This window comes from Pongo pygmaeus, chromosome 20, assembly GCF_028885625.2.
Source record: "Pongo pygmaeus isolate AG05252 chromosome 20, NHGRI_mPonPyg2-v2.0_pri, whole genome shotgun sequence".
In the NCBI taxonomy this organism is placed as follows: Eukaryota; Metazoa; Chordata; class Mammalia; order Primates; family Hominidae; genus Pongo; species Pongo pygmaeus.
Genome location: NC_072393.2, coordinates 35,680,001 through 35,700,932, shown reverse-complemented (window position 1 = coordinate 35,700,932; position 20,932 = coordinate 35,680,001). Strand labels below are relative to the sequence as shown.

General features: G+C 47.5%; 1 protein-coding gene across 13 annotated transcripts in view; it reads right to left on the bottom strand.

The window, feature by feature from the left end:
- The window catches only part of ZNF536 (zinc finger protein 536), a 487,338-nt gene that overhangs the window by 175,608 nt on the left and 290,798 nt on the right, over nt 1-20,932 (bottom strand). For 12 of the 13 annotated variants that reach the window (XM_054464745.2, XM_054464746.2, XM_063657192.1 and 9 more), the window contains one exon: nt 1,577-1,729. The exons of the other annotated variant lie outside the window; for it this stretch is intronic. In XM_054464745.2, coding sequence (XP_054320720.2) covers nt 1,577-1,729 — 153 coding nt within the window. The remainder of the gene's footprint in view (nt 1-1,576; nt 1,730-20,932) is intronic. 13 annotated transcript variants of the gene reach the window in all.

Genomic DNA, 20,932 nt, shown 5'->3' with positions numbered 1-20,932 from the left:
CTGCCCCTACTGGGTGTAAGGTGCCCTTGCAGACCCTGGGGTTATAGAAATGATAGCAATTCAAAAGATAGACAATATTGCCACCTGTGCAAATCTTACGCTCTGTTTGGTGGGAGACAAATAAGCGATGGAGCCCAACAGGGTCATTTCTGAAACTGTTAAGTTTATAAAGAAGATATTTCAGGGGATGCAAGGGCTGTTTTAGGTGGGATAGTCAGGGGCAGCCTCTCCAAATAGATCCCAGTAAAGCTAAGCCCCAGGTACCACCTGGAGGAAGATTCCAGGTGGAGGGAGGGGCAGGAACACAGGTCCTGCAGCTGGAACAGGCATTCTGCATTGGAGGAACAGGGAGAATGCAGGTGGTGTTTCAGAAAGGTGCCGAGGATGAAGAAGGGGGCAGGATGGGGCCGGGGCAAGACATGGGCAGGTCGCATGAGGCCTTTTGGGAGAGTGGTGGGACCTGGAGGACCATTTTAAAAGACACCTCTTTGGCCTGAGATGACTCCAAGAGAAGCATGAAGGATGAACAGGGCTGGTGACTCGGCCCATGGCCACCTGTGCCCATCTGTCCTCAGGCTTCTCTCGGTGTCAGGGAGATTTGTGGGGACCAGGTGAGGCACCAGGTGAGGGGTTTCTTGTCTCCCCCTACGCGATGCCCATGCAGCCCGCATGCACTCAATATTCCTGTGCAACCCAGAGCCTTATTGATTCCTTGGGAAATAAACCACAATTATTTTTGAAAATAGATGGCATATTTGTCTAGCCTCTGAAGCAGCTCATACTCCAATAGATAAAGTGTCAGGAGGAAAATCAAAGAAAATGGAAGTGTCCATATCTCTGATAGATTTTTTTTTATATTGGCAATGTGCAAGCAACAAGCAGAAAAGCTAAAAAGGATGATGACTGAGGGACACAGAGAACTCCTTGTTGCCAGCCAGTCCTCGTCTAGTATGACGCTGAAACATGAGAAACAGCCAGGGGGTGCAGCAGCCACTTGCCCCGCTTTGCCTAAGAGCATCTCAATTTCTCCTCTGAGGAGACACAGGGAAGAGTCACTTTTCCTCCACGCCACATGGAGTGACGGGGATGGACTCCAGCTGCCCTGTCCCAGGTCTGGGCATGTAACACAGGCTGGGCTAAAGCCTATTCTACCTGGATGCTTGGGGAAGTGGCTTCATTCCCTTCTGCACTTAGGAAGGTTTGAGCTGAGACCCCATCACTGACACCTGGGAGACTCCTGGTTCATACAGGCGTGTGGGGAAGGACTCCTTCAATACAGCAGAAGGAAACCATTAGCAAAATGCCCTAGAGGCTCAGACATGACCCAGTTATCCCAGGCCAGGACCATCCAAGTCTACATTTACAAGTCCCTGTGTCATTTGCGAGGTGAATGTTAGTTAAGTGACGAATCAGGAAATGAGGGCCGCTTCTGAGCCATACAGTGGTGGCTAGACAGGCCCAGGGAGAACCTTCCAGAGTTAGTGACCCACACAGCTGTGGACCTGGGCCAGAAAGCAGGCAGGACGGGGGCCTCCTCCTCCTCTGGGCTGTGCCCCTGGATGCACTGACTTCTCACCTGTGTGTATCCTCAGGTGCACCTTAAGGTGATGGGATGTCCGGAAAGTTTTCCCACAGTACGGGCAGTCCTTCATGGCCGAGCCCAGGCTTCTGTCGCGAAGCAGCGCCGGTTGCTGGACACCGGCGGATCTCCCAGCCTCCTCGCCAATGTCTGCAGCGAAGGAGAAACGTTCTCACATCACTTCAGCACATGTCAGGAGTTGTTCACACCAAAACTGCTAACACCACACAAAGTTAAACATGTCAATACTACACCTGTCTATTTCATTCTTTAAATCTGACAGAATGCTGACAATTCATGTATTTTCTTGTTATTCTCTTAAATTATTTCATCTTTCCTAACATCATTTTAAGCAGCATATGCTACCTTTATATTGAACTGAATTAAACAAGAAAAGAAACAGCTGTGTCAGCAGCTGGTTTGATTTCTTCTTTTGCTTAGTTCCTATTAAATATTTTTTTTTCAAAAGTTTAAAAATGTTGGTGTTTGTTGAATCTGATTAATTTATAATATGGACTCGCTGTAGAGTTCACTATAGGACTGAAATCATATTTGCATTATAGCAAGCAACAAATTAAAAAAAATGTGTGTCAGCTGAGTCCCTAAGACATGCAGACATATGGCTATTTTGGGACAGGAAAGAAAATTATCCAAAACTGATCATTTCTTCCTTGTAGAGTCTTGTATCCATCACTGGCTGGTGTAATCTCATGAAAGGGAGAAGAAAAAGTATGGAAATGTGATTCCACAATTAGCCCATGATAAACATATAGTGACATATTCAAAGTCATATGCAGAGACTCAGCTGCAAAACTCCCATAAACTTACAGCACTGCAGACACATCTTTTTGCAGTGACTTGAGAACTTCCTCTGTCAAGTATCGATACAAATTTTCCTTCCTGCTGTTATTTGTTATGTAACCCAAACCATTAGAAAACGGAATAAAATTTACATATGGCTGCCTTCTGCAAAGAAATTGTGGGACATAATAGTAAATAAAACTGGAAAAATGTCCAGTGGTTGGAGGATACGTCATTGCAGCCCCCGAGGCCTGACATCACACTGCCAAAGAGGTAACAATTGGGGACTCGAGGAGGAGAAGCAAGAGAACCTTCTCTGGGTTCACTTTTCTTCCAGAATCATGGACCTCCCCACAGAGCAGGAGCCTGAAGGCCTGGCACAGAATCTAAGCTCCTGAGGATAGCAGGGTCCTCCTCACTGTAGCTTCCAGCCCACCCTCTAGGCCTCACAGTAAATCCCACTAGGAGAACAAGGGAACCTTCTGGGATAATGAGATCTGCGAGTTCTGCAGAGATCACAATAAATAAGATCTGTGCCTTCCAAGCAATGGAAAATGCAAACTGCTTTTACTCCTCAACGTCTGTTCCTGGTGTTCTCTGCTAACAGCCAAAAGGGGAAGACTTGTAGACCATGAGAAAGATGAAGGACAACACATTTAATTTTTTTTTTTTTTTTTTGAGACAGTGTCTCATTTTGTCACCCAAGCTGGAGTGCAGTGGCACAATCATAGCTCGTTGCAACCTCAAACTCCTGGGCACAAGTGATCCTCCTGCCTCAGCTTCCCAAGTAGCTGGGATTACAGTGCAGGCCACCATGCCTTGCTAAGTTTCTATTTTTTGCACAGACAGGGTCTTGCTTTGTTGCGCAGGCTGGTCTTGAACTCCTGGCCTCAAGCAATCTTTCCGCCTCAGCCTCCCGAAGAGCTAGGATTATAGGCATGAGCCACTACACTGGGTCCGAGACATTTAATTCTTATTTGAGTATTCGCTCTAAGCAACGGTGGAAACTCTTGGCTTGGAGCATTCTCTCTGCACTTGGACTGTATACGACCATATCACCCTGGCACAGTTATTTATATTTGAAATCTCACTTTAATCCTATTCTCCCCAACTCTTCTAACCATCATTGGAGAGCGATTCAAAGGGTATAATTACCTAGCTATTTTTTCTTATAATTTTGCACAAGTAGGAAGTTAGGCTCATCCACATCTAGAACTCAAAGTCACCCCACCAAGCCCTAGATTGTGGTTGTCCAAATGAATGTGGAAAGGCCCCCAAAGATGGCTTATTGATCAGGGCAAATGGACACAAGAGAGTGTTGCAAAGTCACCATCAGACAAATGCTCTACTTACGGTCACAGTGGCTCTATGTCCTGGAGGTTGAGTCTACCAGGAGCTGCTGCCAGAGGGAGTGATGGCCAGATGTCATTTCCAGCCAGCCACATACCCTAGCTTTAGACAGTGGCAAGGCCATCTCCTTCTACCTTTCTCCCACTCCCACCCACCCCAAACCTGAGCATGCTGCATTTGCCCTCCCGGCCTCCCTCAGCTTCCCTTTTGCTGGGATCATGAAGGTCAGCTGCAAATAATGATGAGCCTGATTAAAATTCTGCCCAAGTGCTCCTGGCAACATAGTCGAGATACCCAATTTAAGTTAGGAGGCCAATCACTGCTGATTTGAATTATAAGCAGGACTAAGGTGCCCTGGATGTTGGCTTCAGGATGAAGGTAGGCAGGGGCAGATTTCAGAAGTATAATTATTGGGCCGGGCATGGTGGCTCATGTCTGTAATCCCAACACTTTGGGAGGCTGAGGCGGGTGGATCATTTGAGGTCAGGAGTTCAAGACTAGCCTGGCCAACAGGGTGAAACCCCATCCCTCCTAAAAATACAAAAACTAGCCAGGTGGTAGTGATGTATGCTTGTAATCACAGCTACTCGGGAGGCTGAAGCAGGAGAATCACTTGAGCCTGGGAGGTGGAGGTTGCTGTGAGCTGAGATTGCACCACCATACTCCAGCCTGGGCAACAGAATGAGACTCTGTCTCAAAAAAAAAAAAAAAAAAAAAAAAGTGTAATTCCTGCGGGGCCTCCTGTGGCATGCTCTGGACCTTCCCATAAAGCTGCTTCCAGAGGAGCCCACCAGAGAGCAGTAGCAAGGAGCCATTGTGGAATAAAGCTGCAGGAGAATGTCCTCATGTTCTCTTATAAGGGGGAACTAAGCATTGGGTACCATGGACACAGAGGCGGGGACAATAGACACTGGAAGCCAGGTGTGGTGGTGCACACCTGTAATCCTAACACTTTGGGACACCGAGGTGGGCAGATCACTTGAGGTCAGGAGTTCCAGACCAGCCTGGGCAACATGGCAAAACCATGGCAAAACTAAAAATACAAAAATTAGCTGGGTGTGGTGGTGCATGCCCGTAGTCCCAGCTACTGGGGAGGCTGAGGCACAAGAATTGCTTGAACTCAGGAGGTCAAGGCTGCAGTGAGCCGGGATCATGCCACTGCACTCCAGCCTGGGTGACACAGCAAGACCCTGTCTCAAAAAATATATATGGACACTGGGGATTCCAAGGGCAGGGGAGGTAACAAGGGGAGCAAGGTGGAAAAATTACCTATCGACCACTATGCTCACTACTTAGACAGCAAGATCATTAGAAGCTCAAACCTCAGCATCACGCAATATACTCATGTCACACACCTGCACATGTACCCCCTGAATCTTCAAAAAAAAAAAAAAATCACAAAAAAGAAGACACTGCAGGAGAAATGAGAGAGGGCATATTTCTCCCGGAGCTTTTGGGAAGGACTTGCCCAGGCCACATTGCAGATAAAAATAGCGATATGGCCGCCCTGCACTGTGGAACATTTTGCAGAACTTGAGGATGAGCCCTGCCTCACTATACATCACTCTAAGTGATGGCCTGTATCTGTTTTCCTTTTATCTTTCTATCTTGGATATGTGTGGCCCAATAAAAAGAATAAATTTGTAAGATAAACAGTTTTCTTTGCAGATTTAAGAGTCTAATTATTACTTCACAAAGAAAAGGGATTTTTTTTTGGAGGGCCAGAAGGCCTATGGCATTTATGGTTAGACTAATCCTACTGGAAAATCATGCTGAGAGAAGATGATGGGCGATTGTGGGTGGTCCCAGGAAGTGTCCAGAGAGGCTGAAAGCCAAGCACAGTGAAGGCTGGGGGAGCGAGTGCTGGTGGGACACCCGCAGGGCACTGTGAGTGAGCCCCAGCCTGTGCCAGGATGGGTGCTGGTGAGGATGTGTGTGCTGAACTCAGCCCAGCCCCAGCAAGAACCTGAGAGTGTCATTCAGAGGGGAAGGTGCGGCTGCTCTTGGATTCCTTCTCTACCCCGAGTATAAAAGCACTGGCATCTGCCCCTCTGCAAACTGCAGGAGGGAGTCCCATCCTCCTGGCACCCCATACCGTCAGGTGGAGAAAGCAGTCACTGGTTTATGTTGCAGACAGACCAGCCCTTCCCCAGCCACTCCAGGAAGCAGGCAGTAGAAAGAAAGAGGTATTGGCTGGGCATGGTGGCTCACACCTGTAATCCCAGCACTTTGGGAGGCCAAGGCCAGCGGATCATCTGAGGTCAGGAGTTTGAGACCAGCCTGGCCAACATGGTAAAACGCCATTTCTACTAAAAATACAAAAATTAACCAGGCATGGTGGCGCGCGCCTGTAATTCCAGCTACTCAGGAGGCTGAGGCAGGAGAATCGCTTGAACCTGGGAGGCAGAGGTTGAAGTGAGCCGAGATCATACTGCTGCACTCCAGCCTGGACAAGAGCGAAACTCCATCTCAAAAACAAAAACAACAACAAAAAAAAAGAGAGAGAGAGAGTTATTACAAAAATTGCATCTGTGATCCTTTGTTGAACCTTTTGTGCATTGGTTTGAGATTTATTTATTTTTTTAATTTTCTTTTCCTCTAACCAGTGGTATTCCTTCCCTCCTATCTGACACTTTCTCTAACGTGCTGGGTAGACTGAAGGCAGACATGTGGACAGAGGTCAGCCTCAACTCTGCCATCTGTTCCTCCCTGCTCATCTGTGAAAGGACAGACCCCTGCCAGCTCCTAGAGGCTGAGATGTCCCTGGAGGGGACCTTTGGCTGCAGGCAGGGAGGCCCTCTCTTGCCTAATGCACCCTCAGCCTGGGTGTGCTCTGGGCTCCCACGTGATGGAGAAACAGCTGAGAAACAGCTCCTGTGAACCTTGTTTCTTTTCTTGACTCCACTGAATAATATGGGATTATTTCTTCAGAAGTGGGTGCCTTGCATGGGTACAACAAATAATATTCCAGACAGACACAGGCCATATTTGCAACCCTCCTAGACTGTCGCCAAGAGCAAATGCATTGAAATAGGCATCAAAAGCTCTGCCAGCTTTCTCCTCTGCCCATGCCTACAAGCTGAAAGTGACTTGCTAAAGAAAAAGGAGGTGGATCCAAGTTTTTTAAAGGTCTGTTACCAGGAACAAGGAGTCATCAGGCAACAGACCTTCCTAATTTTGTCTTCTCAAGGTCAGCAATGTTGTCTACATGCCCATTTGCTCGTTCTTATCCTCCGAGTCTATAGCAAGGTTGGCATCGATCAAGGTGACATGAAGGTGCATGCTTTCCCCAAGTATTCAGAGGAGGGGATGTGAGCTGAAGGAGTTGGGGGGATTAAAATGGCTAGGGATCATTTTAGAATCCTCATCATCCACTGGACCACAAAGCGGCAGTACCAGTTAGACAAAGAAACGGATGCTCAGAAAGACAAATAACTTCTCAAAAGTTAAAGCCCCGATACTTAGAAAACACTGTCACCAGCTGTCTGAAACCACCGCTGAGGCTGGCTATCTTGCTGTATACAAACATGATTTGAATGGATGGGTGCCTCAACACACACTTAACCTTATTTATATATAATATGTTTGGGATATTAAAACTTTGTTTATAAAATGATTTTGTACTTGAAGGGTAGATTTCCCCCTAGATTCTCTCTAAACACTGAACTTCTTTGTATAATAAAATAGCCTTGTTTTCCAAAAATGCTGACTCAGGCGTCAGGAGGCAGAATCTTTTCCTCCAGGGTCCCTAATATCCAACTGTCCCAAGCAAGTCCCTTCACCCCTCCCCTCGCCCTTGGTTCCCATCTGACCCACGAGGACTAGACCTCTGGGTCCCGCCATGCTGAAAGAACTCCAAGCCTATCCCAGGCTGTCTCTGCCCACTGCTGTTTTTTTTTTTCTTTTTTTTGGCCTCTTTTTCTCCCCACTGACCTCACCCTACAGCCAAAGATGATACTGATGTTGGGTCTTAAAGAGGCGAGAAGAAATGACTGTAAAAAGGATGGCAAATGGTTGCTAACTAGTCCCTGGACCCCTATGTATCCCAACTTCTCTTTCACTAAGCTGAGGACAGGTGGTCAGTTTTGGCCAACAGATGAAGGAAATGAAGAGAGAATGTGCCTGCACCTCCTCCGCCCTCTCCTCCTGGGCCACAGTGACCTTGAAATGCAAAGGTTGCGACAACAGAATCACAAAATAGAGGGCACCTGGGTCACTGAGTCACCAGCTGGATGACAGCTGACCCACATCACACTTTGCATGAATGAGAAGCAAATCCTGGTTATATTAAGCCATAGAGATTTTGGGGGTAGCCATTGTGGGAAAAGGTCAGAAATTGACTAAGAAGAGTCAATCCTCTACTGGTGAAGTCTTCTGGGCTTATATCCAATCTTCCAGGGAGTCCAATTAACTCACAGAATGAGAGGGAGAAGGCCGAGATAGAAACCAAAAGAGACAGAGTGAGAGGACAAAGAGAAAGGAAAGAATGGCTTATTCTTATATTGAACATGGATTCTTGGTTCTCACTTCATCCCAACTTGCTGGTAGCCTTACCCTTCAGATGCCCAGAAGTACATTTTGGAAAGACTTCCATTAAAAAAAAAATTATAATGATGATGGTGATGGTGAGGTCCAAGCCGTGACTGGAGAGTTACCCCAGCAACCACGCATGGGTAAGGTGGCTAACTCTGTGAACACCCTGGCGCTTACTACATTTATGGCATAAAATGCCATGATATTTTAATTTCTATGGAGCTTCTAGTATAACAGTAAATGCATTTTCCCAGATGAGTTGTCAGTTAATTTTGCAAGTATGCCTTGTGCAAAGAACGTCTCAAAATCACAGCTCTCACTTCATTAATGAAGAAAAAAACTATTTGTGGAGTCTAAGGGGTGAAGAAGCAGTTCAGCGGGACAACAACAACAAAAAAAATCACATCTTTCTTAATGTCCTTGCCCATGTGTACCAGGGCTTGAAGATCTTTTCAGGAGCAAGATAATACTGACACCTTGGGGAAAGTCCAAAGGAATGTAGAGCTACTCTTAAAAGCTTAACACTTCCCTTATTTTGAAAACTTTAAGAGACTCAAATAAAGCAATCACAACTGGCCCTTTTATTTTTTAAAATTATTTAAAATTAATAGTATGCATGAAAATTATAACATTACTGTAAACAATTCTGCCTAACTCTTGGAAGACATAACTCCTGCCTCCGGTCAGTATCAACTTGGTGTCTCTGTGGTTGCATCAGAGTCCTCAATTTTATGGTGGCCATATATAGTCATGTTAAACAGTTAAGTATTCTTATGGATTGGTGAAAGTATTTGTTTAAATAAAGAGCTATTTTAGAAAATGATGTCCACTTGTGAGGAGGCAACAGGCAGCTTGCTCATGGGTTATTACCCACGGGGTCGGGATTGGACCTCACTGGTGAGCCCTGGGACACGTGAGATAGAGAGGTGGCATGTTTTCCATGTTGCCGTGTCTCACCCTCTACCCAAACTCAAAACTGGGCAGAGCTCCATTTGCTGGTGGCAAGAGATGATTTCTGGAATTGGGGAAGTAGGTCATCAAAAGGCTAATTTCTTTAAAAAAAAAAAAAAAAAAAGGAGGCTGGGTGTGGTGGATCACACCTGTAATCCCAGCACTTTGGGAGGCTGAGGTGGGCAGACCACAAGGTCAGGAGTTCGAGACCAGCCTGGCCAATATGGTGAAACCCCATCTCTACTAAGAATACAAAAATTAGCCAGGTGTGGTGGCAGGTGCCTGTAGTCCTGGCTATTCGGGAGGCTGAGATAGGAGAATCGCTTGAACCCAGGAGGCGGAGGTTGCAGCGAGCCGAGTTCACACCACTGCGCTCCAGTCCGGGTGACAGAGTGAGAATCCGTCTCAAAAAAAGAAAAAGGGAGAAATATAAGACACTAGGATTTCAAATAGCTTCTCTAAAGCAACATTTTGATGAGTTAAGTGAAAATGAATCAGAAACACATGGATTACATTTTCCTTAAAATATACCAGGGCTTCAAGATCAAGAACTGTGAGCCAAATATGTTTCTGATTTTCCCAAGCCCTGAACCCATTCTTAATTGTCGGTGGAGTCTGTGAAACTCCCTGCTGGGGATTAGGCCACCCATGGGGTCTCTGCCCTCTGGCACCATGTGATGCTGCTGTGACAATATCCCCTGTTATCCGCAGACCACCACATCTTGCCAAGGCCCCAAGGGGTGGCTATGGGCTGGCCGTGGGCAGGTACTCTCAGTCCCCAGGCTAGAGACTGCAACCCTGGATGCAGCGGGCAAGGTTTGGGATTCACAGAATCGACCTGGGACAAGACATCAGGTGTGACGTGTCTCTTTGGGCTCTGCACACCTGTCTCTTCTCTGTGGGACAGGGACAGTGGGCTGGAGCCCACCCCAGACACCATTCATGTGGCTGAGCAGGGTCACCTAAGAACCTGGCCTTGGTGAGAAGACCCAGGCAGGAGAATGAGTCTGAGAGATTCAGCCCAGGCTGCTGCTGTCTCCTGGGAACAGCCTCTGGTTGCGGGCAAGACAGGGACCAGCTACTCATTTCATTGCTTTTTAGAATAACCTCCAGCTGTGTCTCAATATGTCCAGGTGGCCTCCCTACTGCTCTGACCTCATCCCAACTCCCCACCTGCACTCCAACCCTCACCTTTCTGTTCTCCTCTGAGGCTGGTTCCCAACTTTCTGTTCTTCTCTGAGGCTAGGTCCCTTCTCCAGTAAGGCTTTGGTCCTGCTTCCCCTCCTCCTGGAATTCTCTTTCCCCTAGAATTCTCTTCTGACTTTCGTGTAAAAGTCACCTCTCTGAGAGAGATTGTCTCTGATCGCACTGTTGGAAGGAATCTCCCAACCCCCAGCTCTCAGCCCATGTCACCTTCCACATCGCCCTTCGCAGATGGTCAGCTGATCTGTGTATTAAACTGCTCACTGCCTGTCCCCTTCCTATAATGTCAGCTCCAGGAGAACAGGGGCCAGGCACTATGGCTTGCCGTGACATTTCTAGCATGCGAGAGGTCCTCAGCTCATAGCAGGTGCTTTACGAATACTTTTTCAACAAATAAAAGCATCAGGGAAGGCCAAGCAAGTTGGAATTCAGATATTAAGACCAGTTCCTGACTGTGAGAGGGAAGCTACTTTGAGCAGCTGGAGGGAAGAAATAGTCCAGGGCACCGTCAAAACATCGGAAGTGCTCCAGAGTGCTCAGTGCATACAGGTGCTGGAGTTGGATGATTGCAGGGTGGGGAGGCCTGGGGATGTCCAGGGAGGCTTCTTGGAGGAAGGGGCCTCAGGGTGTCACCCAGTTCTCCCTCCATCCAGGTGGAAGGAACCACAAACACACAATTATAATCAGCAAGGCCACAAGTGAGCTCCTTAGAAGACAAAAGTGTGAGGCCCCTTTCCCCATTTCATTTACTCAACTCCTTCCTGGTTAAAAACGAAGATCTGACTATCATAAGGAGAAACGACTTCACATAAGCATAAAGAGATATTCACCCATAGAAGAGCCTAGTGAAACAGATATTTTTAATGTAATCTATGATCCAATTACTATTATAATTATAATAAAATATTTGTTATGCCTTTGTTTCTTCATAATTTAAATTAAGTACTCCTTTCTTTAAACAAAAAATGAAAATTACACTATAAGCCTCTACTTTCACTAAAGCATAAATTCCCAAAAGATGTCTACGTAATTTATTTTACTAAGAAAGAGAAAAAAAACACTATAGCTTTTAAGATCCTCTTAAGATAATTTACAGCCCCTTCTGTTTGGGTGGGGGTGGGGGAGGGGAGAAGATGGAAGATCTGACTCCAGGAATTCTTACCTAAATGACATCAGGAACAAGCTGGACCAATCTTTTTTAAAATGCATTTGGTCAGTCACTATAACTTGTGGAGTTGAGTTTTCTCCTGGGAATTGAGCACATTGAAAGGAGAAGGGATGATTTGGAGATAACGCCTCCCCTAGAGACGTGTCTTGCCATATTCTTTTTTAAACAAAGAAGACATCTTGAGCACCTTGCAATATCTTTCATTTAATAGTTGGCAGAAGGCAAGTCCCTGATGAACGCTGGCCTGTGTCTTTCTCTTTAACCAGCCGAGTGATCCAAGCTTTTAATATAGCCGTTCCAATTATTGTAAAAGTCATCTAGTACCTTATAACCACAAATATTGACAGTTTATTGCACAACACATTCCTGACATTTGAAGGTCACACCATACATAATACATACTCTTTTATAAAAGTGTCTGCAACAGAGAGATACATGATAAACAATTACCTCTCCCAGCCTGTACGCATGTACGGTTTGGGGCTGACTTGAGGTTGCATGAGAGACACACACACCATTTTAAATAATCTATTAGGGCGGCATGGAGGCATTAGTGATGGATAATTATGAAATGGCTTGTGTGCCTGCCGCCATCGGATTGGCTGGCCTGGGCACGGGGCGGGGGCAATGCCCCTCCGTGGAGTGCAGGTCACAAAGCCTCTGTGCCATGGAGAACCCAGCTTCACTTCACAATCGGATTTTGCCCCAAAGTCACCAAGCATAACAGGCTCACAAATATGTTCTTGTTTCTCATATTGAAAGAAACTAAAAATCCACCAGGCCCAGTTGGGATGCCTCCTTAGCCTCCTCAGAGAGGCATTGACCACACCTGTGGTCACACAACCATACCACCTCTCCCTGGGGCTGTGGCATCCAGAGGCCCTTGGCACTCCAGCCCTGACTTCAGCCCAGCACAGGGGAAGGGTGCCTGACTCCTAGGTGCAGGCATTAAATAAATAAAAAAAAAAATCAGAGTATGAAAAGAGTTCCACAAATCTCTGCTGAAACTGGGACTACCCAGGAATCTCTGGAGGAAGCATTCTGAGAGGGAAGCCACTGTCACTGTCCCTATCTCCAAAGGCTTCTCCATCTTGTCCCCACTTGTCCTTCCAGAGCTAAATCTGACAGACAGGTTCAGAAGACAGAATAAGCAGAGCGGTTTTGCAGTACAAAAGCCCTCAGGTCAAAACCAAGTTCCCCAGGTCTTAGGCATGTAATCCTGGGCAAATTACATAACCTCTCTGAGGCTTGGTTTCCTTATCTGCAAAACGGGAATAGTCACAAAAATTCATGTCTCAAAGGATTGTAGAGTCTAAGGTATATGAATCACTTAGCATGGTGCCTGATAGAGGTTATGCTCCGATTAATAGTGGCTTTCAACATGAATATTGCCAAAGCAACGCATCATATGTAAAGATGGCATGGGGAGGGGGCAGACCTGTGGTCTTAGCTCCAGGACTAGCCTCCTGAGTAGCAGCTTTCGGTGTTCGTGTCCCTGGCAGTGCCCCCCCGCCAACCCCAAGCCAGTTCCAAGCTATGGAATCAGACACATACAAAGTGCTAGCATGAGGGGACATGTTCCTTCCCTGAAAAGTCCAGTTGGGGCAGCTCCTCCAAAGCTCTAAAACCCCAGGCAATCTTCCCAAGTTAACAGTGAAAAACAATTCAGGCTGCAACTGAGCTTCGCATAGATGACAATCTTTAATCACAGATGAAGCGGCAGGTCGTTAGAATCTGCACCAAACTCCCTTCCAGATGATACTAATGGCTGCTGTTTAAAATATATATACATATGTGCATGTATAAACACAAATATATATACTTAGAACCATATTAAAATAAATAATCAACAAATCCTTAAGATAATCAAAAGCTCCTCCAAGAGTAATTTTATTTGGATTTCCAGAATGAACATCTTAAAATTTAAGACAGGGGACCAAAATGATTTCTACAAGGATGACGTGTTTATTAGCACTAAACCCCAGGAAAGAGGGCTTCCTTATAAAGAACACGTTTTTGCATTTGAAAAGCATGCCGATTAGGATGTGTGTGTTCCTTTAAGAAGCTATTCTGTTTTAGAGGGTCGCATGTAGGATAGGGCTCCACGTGATCAGGAGGTTGCTATGGTAAATATGCATTTTTTATTGAAGAGTAAACAGTGGCAGAAAACAAGTGTCAATTGCCAGCTCTGAAGTTACTGCCATTTTTGAGCTGCACTGACTTATCTAGCCCTTTTCGTTTGAGAACATATCAGATGAACACAATCCTTGGATCAATTTTTAAAAAATTTTTGAATAAATGCTGAACCCTTCAATATCTTGTAGTAATAAATACTTCAGTTGAGATTAAAATTAGAAAAAAAATTATATATATACATATATATATCTCCAGCTCTGCCACTCAGGCACAGGCACATGGATCTTTCTGGAGACCTGTTCCCAGCTGGTGGACTTCCAAAGGACAAAACCTTCAGGTTTGGCTCAGGCCACAGAGCAGAGGAGCCAAGGAGACAGCTGAGACCACTCCACTGTCCATTGTTTTGGTACCTGCAGACCAACAGAAGCCCTGGGTGGTGCCCTGCGAATGGCCCTCCCGGTCCAGCGTTCGTGTCCCTGGCAGTGCGATGTCCCATGCTGCTTGAAGGGCAGTGTACTTTACACAATACAACCGTGACACTTTTAGCTAAGTTTTCACTGTGTTTCCCCTTGTAGAGACTGAGAGGAGTGTAAATTTATTCCTGGTAGTTCCTGAGAGGCAACTTTGTTTTCTTCTGATATATCCACATGGGTGACCTTTCTTGATTATAAGTCAGGCCACGTCACTCCCAGTTATCATCGCAGTTAGCACCTGGTCCCATCCCAAGTGGCCCCCAGCTGGCTTCTCTGGCTAGATACAGGGCTTGAATTTTGTTCTTCTTTGACACCAGCTTTCCTTCTAGCCTGTAAAGTGCAAAGGACAAGGGCTGAGGTTCCTCCTCCTCCATACCTTGCACGTGGCAGGTGTCCAGCCAATATTCACCCCAAACGGGGTGAATAAATGAATGCATTAATAAATTAACTGACCTAGCCCCGGGACTAGCCTCCTAGGTAGCAGCTTCCAGGAGGAAGGTCAAGTTTGCTTGTTCTTCTTGTGATCACAGATGAAAGTATCAAGTCTGGCAAATTCTCAATGGGAACTTCCCAAAATCTGGGAATTCCATAGACTGGTCCAAAGAAATTCAGACCAGAGACAAGGATCCCAAGATGAGTGTGCCCTCCAACAAGCCCCGCAGAAGAAGCAGACAAGAATAGCAGCCCCTGCTTTTCGGGGAAGGGGAGCAGCAGGTAGCTGAGCAAAGTGTCCCCACAGCCCCCAGACATGCGCAGAGATGGCCCAATCCTCCTCAACACAGGGAGACACACGGGCCACTTTTAATACTGCCTGAACAGGCTTGCCTGGGCATTCGAGCACCTCAAAACACCAAGGGACTCCAGGAGCAAAGTCTGAATCTAAACTCTGCTAGCACTGGCTCTGTGGTCCTGAGCAAAGCGCCAAAGCTTCATGAGCTTTCATTTCCTTGTTGGTAAAGTTGGATCACTGGAGGATGGTGCCTGTCATAGAGGGTCTGAGTGCTTCATGAGACAATGGGCTTGCAAAGCTGCATGCACCACTTTAAACCCTGCGTGGCAGAGTGGGAAAGCCACTGGCCTGGCAACAGCTGGCTCTGGGCTCCGGCTGGTGTGGCCACTTCTGAGCTGTGTGTTTGTAAATGTCTCCTACCTTCGTCCAGCCTCCAAACATTGCCTATGACATGGGAATAAGGCCTCCTACTGTGGACAAAAGGTCATCCAGCGGAGTCCCAATTGGTAGCCTCCCAACCCCACAATCTACAAGGTCTAAAATATAAAAAAGGTAAACCAGCATAAAACAGCAAACCAGCAGGTGGTGATCCATGTCATGGAGTCACCATAGGATCCCCCAAAATGGTCAGCCCCTCCCCCTGCATGATCAACAAGGTTTCCTAATGCCAAACACCACCCAGCCCTGAGTAGGAACTCCACGTAGACATAAGACATCTTCACTCTCTCCCACATTGCCTAACTCAGAAATTAGAGCTTACTTGGCACTATCCTCCAAACATCCCTTTGAGGGGAGTAGGTGAAGGAGTTGCGGGGATGAGGACCTGGGGAGATGTGGGCACTGGGATGACACGGAGAAAGAAGCAGACAGCAGGTAGAAGCTCAGGCCTCAGCATCCCACTGGTCTCTCAACATCTCCAAAGAGCGCCCCATTCATCCACAACTACACAGGTCCCAGGGCTCTTCAGTCCTACACGCTGGGGGCTTACACCCGGGAAGCCCCCTGGCTGTCTCATGCCCTACCCCGAGAACACATGCCCTGATATTGAAAAAGAACTGCAGAGCTTCAGGAACTTGGGACTGCAATGTGATCTGAGAAATGTTTCCTCTCATCCTGAAACGCCTTAAAAATCCCAGAGCTGGCCCTACTAGCCCACCGGGCCAGAAATTTCTCTCTCTGTTGGACCTCAGAATCTCAACACATACTGTTCCCTCTTCCTGAAATGCAAACCCCAAATACCAGCCCCAGGCCCACCACCCTGCATCTTGCCTGGTTAATCCCACTCATGTTTGAGGGTTCAGCTCCAGTGTCATTTGCTCTCATCTTCCAGACTAAGTCAGGTCTGCCCAATCACCCCAGAATTTAACCTTCAGGACATTTCTCAGAGTTTGCACTGAGCGTATATGTGTGATTAATATCTGTCTCTGCCACCAAACTGCCACCTCTTTGAAGGCTGGGATGGGGTCTATTTTTCTCACTCTTGTGTCCCTAGAGCCTCCTGGCACAGTGTGTTCAATAAATACTGGTGACCGACCGAATGAATGAATGAATGAATGGTGTTGGGGAGGGCTGGCCACCCTTCCGTGATCGTGCAATCTAAGGAGTCTGCCTTTTCCTTTTAAGTGCATAACTAGCCACCTCTGACCTGCCCTTCCAGGGTGTGGGGCCCAGCAGTGGGTCCAGGTGGCCTGTGTCTGTGAGTGGACAGGCTGCCACAGGCTCTCTCCAGGAAGGAAGGCTGGACGTGGGGAATCTGGTGTCTGGTAGCCCAGGGCTCCGTTCCCTTGTGCTCCATCAGTCCAGCCCCCTCCTCTTGCGGCTGCAGACTGCAGCTCCTCCAGGCTCTCCTTGAGAGAGTGCAGGGCTCCCACTGCCAGAGCACGACCCCGTGGAGGGCAAGAAGAAGTCGGCTTGGTCTTCCCAGCCTCACCTGCCCCAAGGTGCTGTGCAAAGCTTCCAATCCCTCCTGCCACAGGGCCCTTCCCTGTCCACACCTGCCCCAGCCAGGGCTCGACATCCACAGGGAAATTCAATTCTATTTTGCAGCAAGGCTGGTGGCTCTTGGGAGCCCCACCCCAGAGCTGGCCTGGGGGAGGCAGGTGGCTTGATTTGGGCCAACAGAACCTTGGGATGCGATAGGCTGGGCGGGTGTTGGCCTTGAACCGTTGCTGGTGGAGACTGCAGAGTCCAGGCCCTGGGGCGGCACCTCAGGCCGTTCGTTCTGCCTGGGTACTTCTGCTGAGTCTCTGGGCCTGAGGAGAAAGTCCGCCCAGACGTATGTTCTTGGGGGCATCCCGCCACACGGATGCTCTGCGCGCACCACCAGAACAAGGAAGCAAAGTTGGCTTTCCCATCTGCGTGCTGCTCCCGGGATGTTTCCTTCCCTCAGCCTGCAATTCAGGCTCTCCCATAGCTCCCCCATCCCTGCACCCCCGTCCCTCTGCCCTGGTTCACCCCTTTTCGGGCATCACCCAACACTGACTGCTAAGGCTCACTTCCATGGCAAACCTGTGGTCTGTCTGGTTTATGGTGGGACCCCAACCTTTAGCTTGGTGCCCAGCACATAGTAGGCACTTATTGAATAAAAGGCAACATCACATTGCTCGATTCGATACCAGTGACTTTTTCTTTCATATGGAAAATCACTTTCTCCATTCCCTCAGATGCCCTTCTGCACTAATATTCAAAGCGGTGCTGCGTACACATGCACATCATCCTGGGATGCTAATTTCTATCCTATAATCGAGAGAGACAACTAAATGTTGCAAGGTTATTCAAAACTCCTGCCCCTTATCCTCTGACTTCTCCTTCGGGGAAAATTGCACAGGAATACATTTCCTCATCTATGTGTTAGAGCACGGTTATAATCCACTATCATGATTGCAATTTTGGGAATCAAAACGGAGATCTAACACAGCAGTGTGATCTACATTTTAGCCACATATATTATAATAAATTAAGTCAAAGAAGGAGTTTTGCATTAACTCTCGCTCTATTCCTTTAATACCCTGTAAGAACACTGAAGCTACCCTTTGTAAGTGTTTGGCTCTTCCTGCCAGCTGCCCAGGGCTGCCAGGTTGCTGCTGCCCCTTCACCTGCAACAGGCGACAGGGCCAGCTGCGGGGTGATGGTTGGACCATGCTTGGAGCATTGACTGGATCAGGCTTCTGCACCCTGGATTCAAAGCCAAAGAGAGGCTGATCTGGTCACTGGCATGCAGAAGTTTCTGGAAAGAAGGAGACAGTTCAGGCAGCAGGCTAATGGGAGGGTGCTAGACTGACCTCTGTAGATAACTCTGGACCTGGCAAAGGAGGGGGTAGGGAGACGCTGTGCCCACCATGTTAATGACCTCGCCCAAGTCCTTTCCTATTTTGGGGCTTCTGTTTGCACCCCCAAATCATGGAATGGGGGCAGAGGACTCTAACTGAGATGCAAAGGTTTACTCACACAGGGTTTTCATGTGTTAAATTTGTTTTTTTGTTTGTATGTATGTATGTATTTATTATTTTTTTGAGACAGGATCTTGCTCTGTTGCCCAGGCTGGAATGCAGTGGTGTGATCATGGCTCACTGAAGCCTCGACCTCCTGGGCTCCAACAATCCTCCCGTGTCAGCCTCCCAAGTAGCTGGGACATGTGCACTGCCACACCCAGCTAATTTTGTAAATTTTTTGTAGAGACAGGATTTCACTATGTCACCCAGGCTATAAGTTTGTTTTTAACATTTACAAATTTGGGACATTTCACTCACACATGGTCAGCATTTCCAGCTTCTCCTGAGAAACTGTGTTATCTCCCAATGCTGAGCCCATGGGCCCAAGGAGCAAGGGTTGATGGGCTGGGCAGTGGATGCGTCCTCCCCACCAGGCCCCTTCCCCACCCTCACTACCTGGCTGGCCCCCACCCTGCAGGCATCTCTCTGAATTTGCCATCTCAGCCGAGATGATCCTGGGAGCCCTTTCCACCTCTAAAAACGGCCTTAATAACCTCAGTTAGGCAAATAAGGCAGAAGCCTCCAGACTAATTCTCGTAATTATGATGGGTCTATTATTTCAAAGCCAGTGATGATTGTGGGGTCAGGTACTCAGCGGAAGAGGGAGAGAAACAGACTTTCAAGTGATAGCAAATACCCTTTGATTCTTCGCTATCATACCAAATTGCATCCAGAAATGCTGAAACGTGTGCTCAGAACTTGAGTCAGATTTCAAAAAGGCCCCAGGAGGAAGGGCAGTGATCAGAGGGAAAGATGGATCAACCAGAGAACCAGGCGATGTAAAGATCATGTCCCAGGACTCGGTGGCTGGGCCTGAGCTAAGGAGACAGTGACACATTTCTTCACTGCTGCACCGGCCTTGGGATCTGTCACCACACCTGGCCTTCCCCCATCTTCTCCAAGTTTAGAAGGCCCGACCTTCTCCCCCCTGCCTTTCAAGCGTTTCTCATCACCACTTCACTTCCACTGCCGCCACGAAGCCTCGCCTGGCCTCCCGGCATACTCCGTCTCTAAACCTTTTCTGAACATTTCTATACAATGACACGCTGCTTTGGAATGCTCACTAATTTTTATCATGTGTTTTGATTCCGGCCTACTTACCAAGAGTACCCCGTGGGTTTGCCTGTCTCGTAATCATCGACAGAACTGAGCGAAGGGCTGGCCCACAGAGTCACTCAATGAACACATGTGGGTTGACCTTTCCGTGGTGAAAGGCGCCATTATCATCTCCTCCAGGGCTTTCTTCATAGGGCTTCTTCAAGGAGAAAGAAAGATCCGACCAAGTGACAGAAAACACTTTAGACTTTCTGGCCTCATTGTCTCACTTAAGTTTATGTCCCTAGTGTTGGCTTGAACGTTGTCCTTTTCCTGTCGCCCCTGAGTTCATTCATTCAGCCAGCAAATATTCATGGACAGCCTGCCCTGCACAGGTTCAGCGCTGTGGAGACACACACCAGGCCGGCTGGTCCGTGCAGGGAGAAGCTGCCCAGGAGGACCGAGGACGGCAAAGGAGGCACCTGGGTCATTCCTGGCTGATGTCTGCATCTTGTGGTGAGGTACCTAGTTCTCTCTATGGTCCTCATTCGTCTTAAGAGCAATTAGACCACAGCAAACATGTCCACCCACTTTTCCCTTCTGCCCTTGTCTCTCTGTGGATAAATCTCTGGGCCTATGTAGGATTCTCAACTGAGCACTGGGCATTATTTTTTCTTTTTTCTTTTCTTTCTTTCTTTTTCTTTCTTTTTTTCTTTTTTAGATGGAGTCTCACTCTGTCACCCAGGCTGGAGTGCAGTGGCGCGAACTCAGCTCACTACAACCTCCGCCTTCTGGGTTCAAGCGATTCTCCTGCCTCAGCCCCTGGAGTAGCTGGGATTACAGGCACCTGCCACCACGCCCTGCTAATTTTTGCATTTTTAGTAGAGATAGGGTTTCGCCATGTTGGCCAGGCTGATCTTGAACTCCTGACCTCGGGTGATCTGTGCACCTCGGCCTCCCAAAGTTCTGGGATTATAGGGGTGAGCCACCACTCCTGGCCTAGAGCACTGGGCGTTCTTATTTTACTTCTGGGAGATTCCATTAAGAAGAGGAAGGCCAGGAACAATTTTGTATCTGCTTCTACATTGTCCACTGTGGATTTCTGGCTAAGGGATAAGACCAAGAAAGCCCCTGTGTTTTACCAATGGCGTCCTGAGGTGCCTTCCTGCTGCTGTGATCATAGAGTGCTGTCTGAGATCCTACTCTGTCCCAACAGCATGGGACACTGCCCATGAGGACGATTCAGGTTTTTATCCTGAAGGCGATTCACATGCACCAGGGAGAGCAAAATAAATATACTAAAAATAACAGTGATAATAATAATAAAATCTGAACTCTTATAAACGATAACTACTTCAATAGCAGTTAACATTAATCGAGCATATTCTATGTGCTTTCAAAGCATTGTCTAAATCCATCCTCACAACAGCCCTGTGGGGCAGAAGTTGTTGTTATGTTTTGGGTTATTTTTTGAGACAGGGT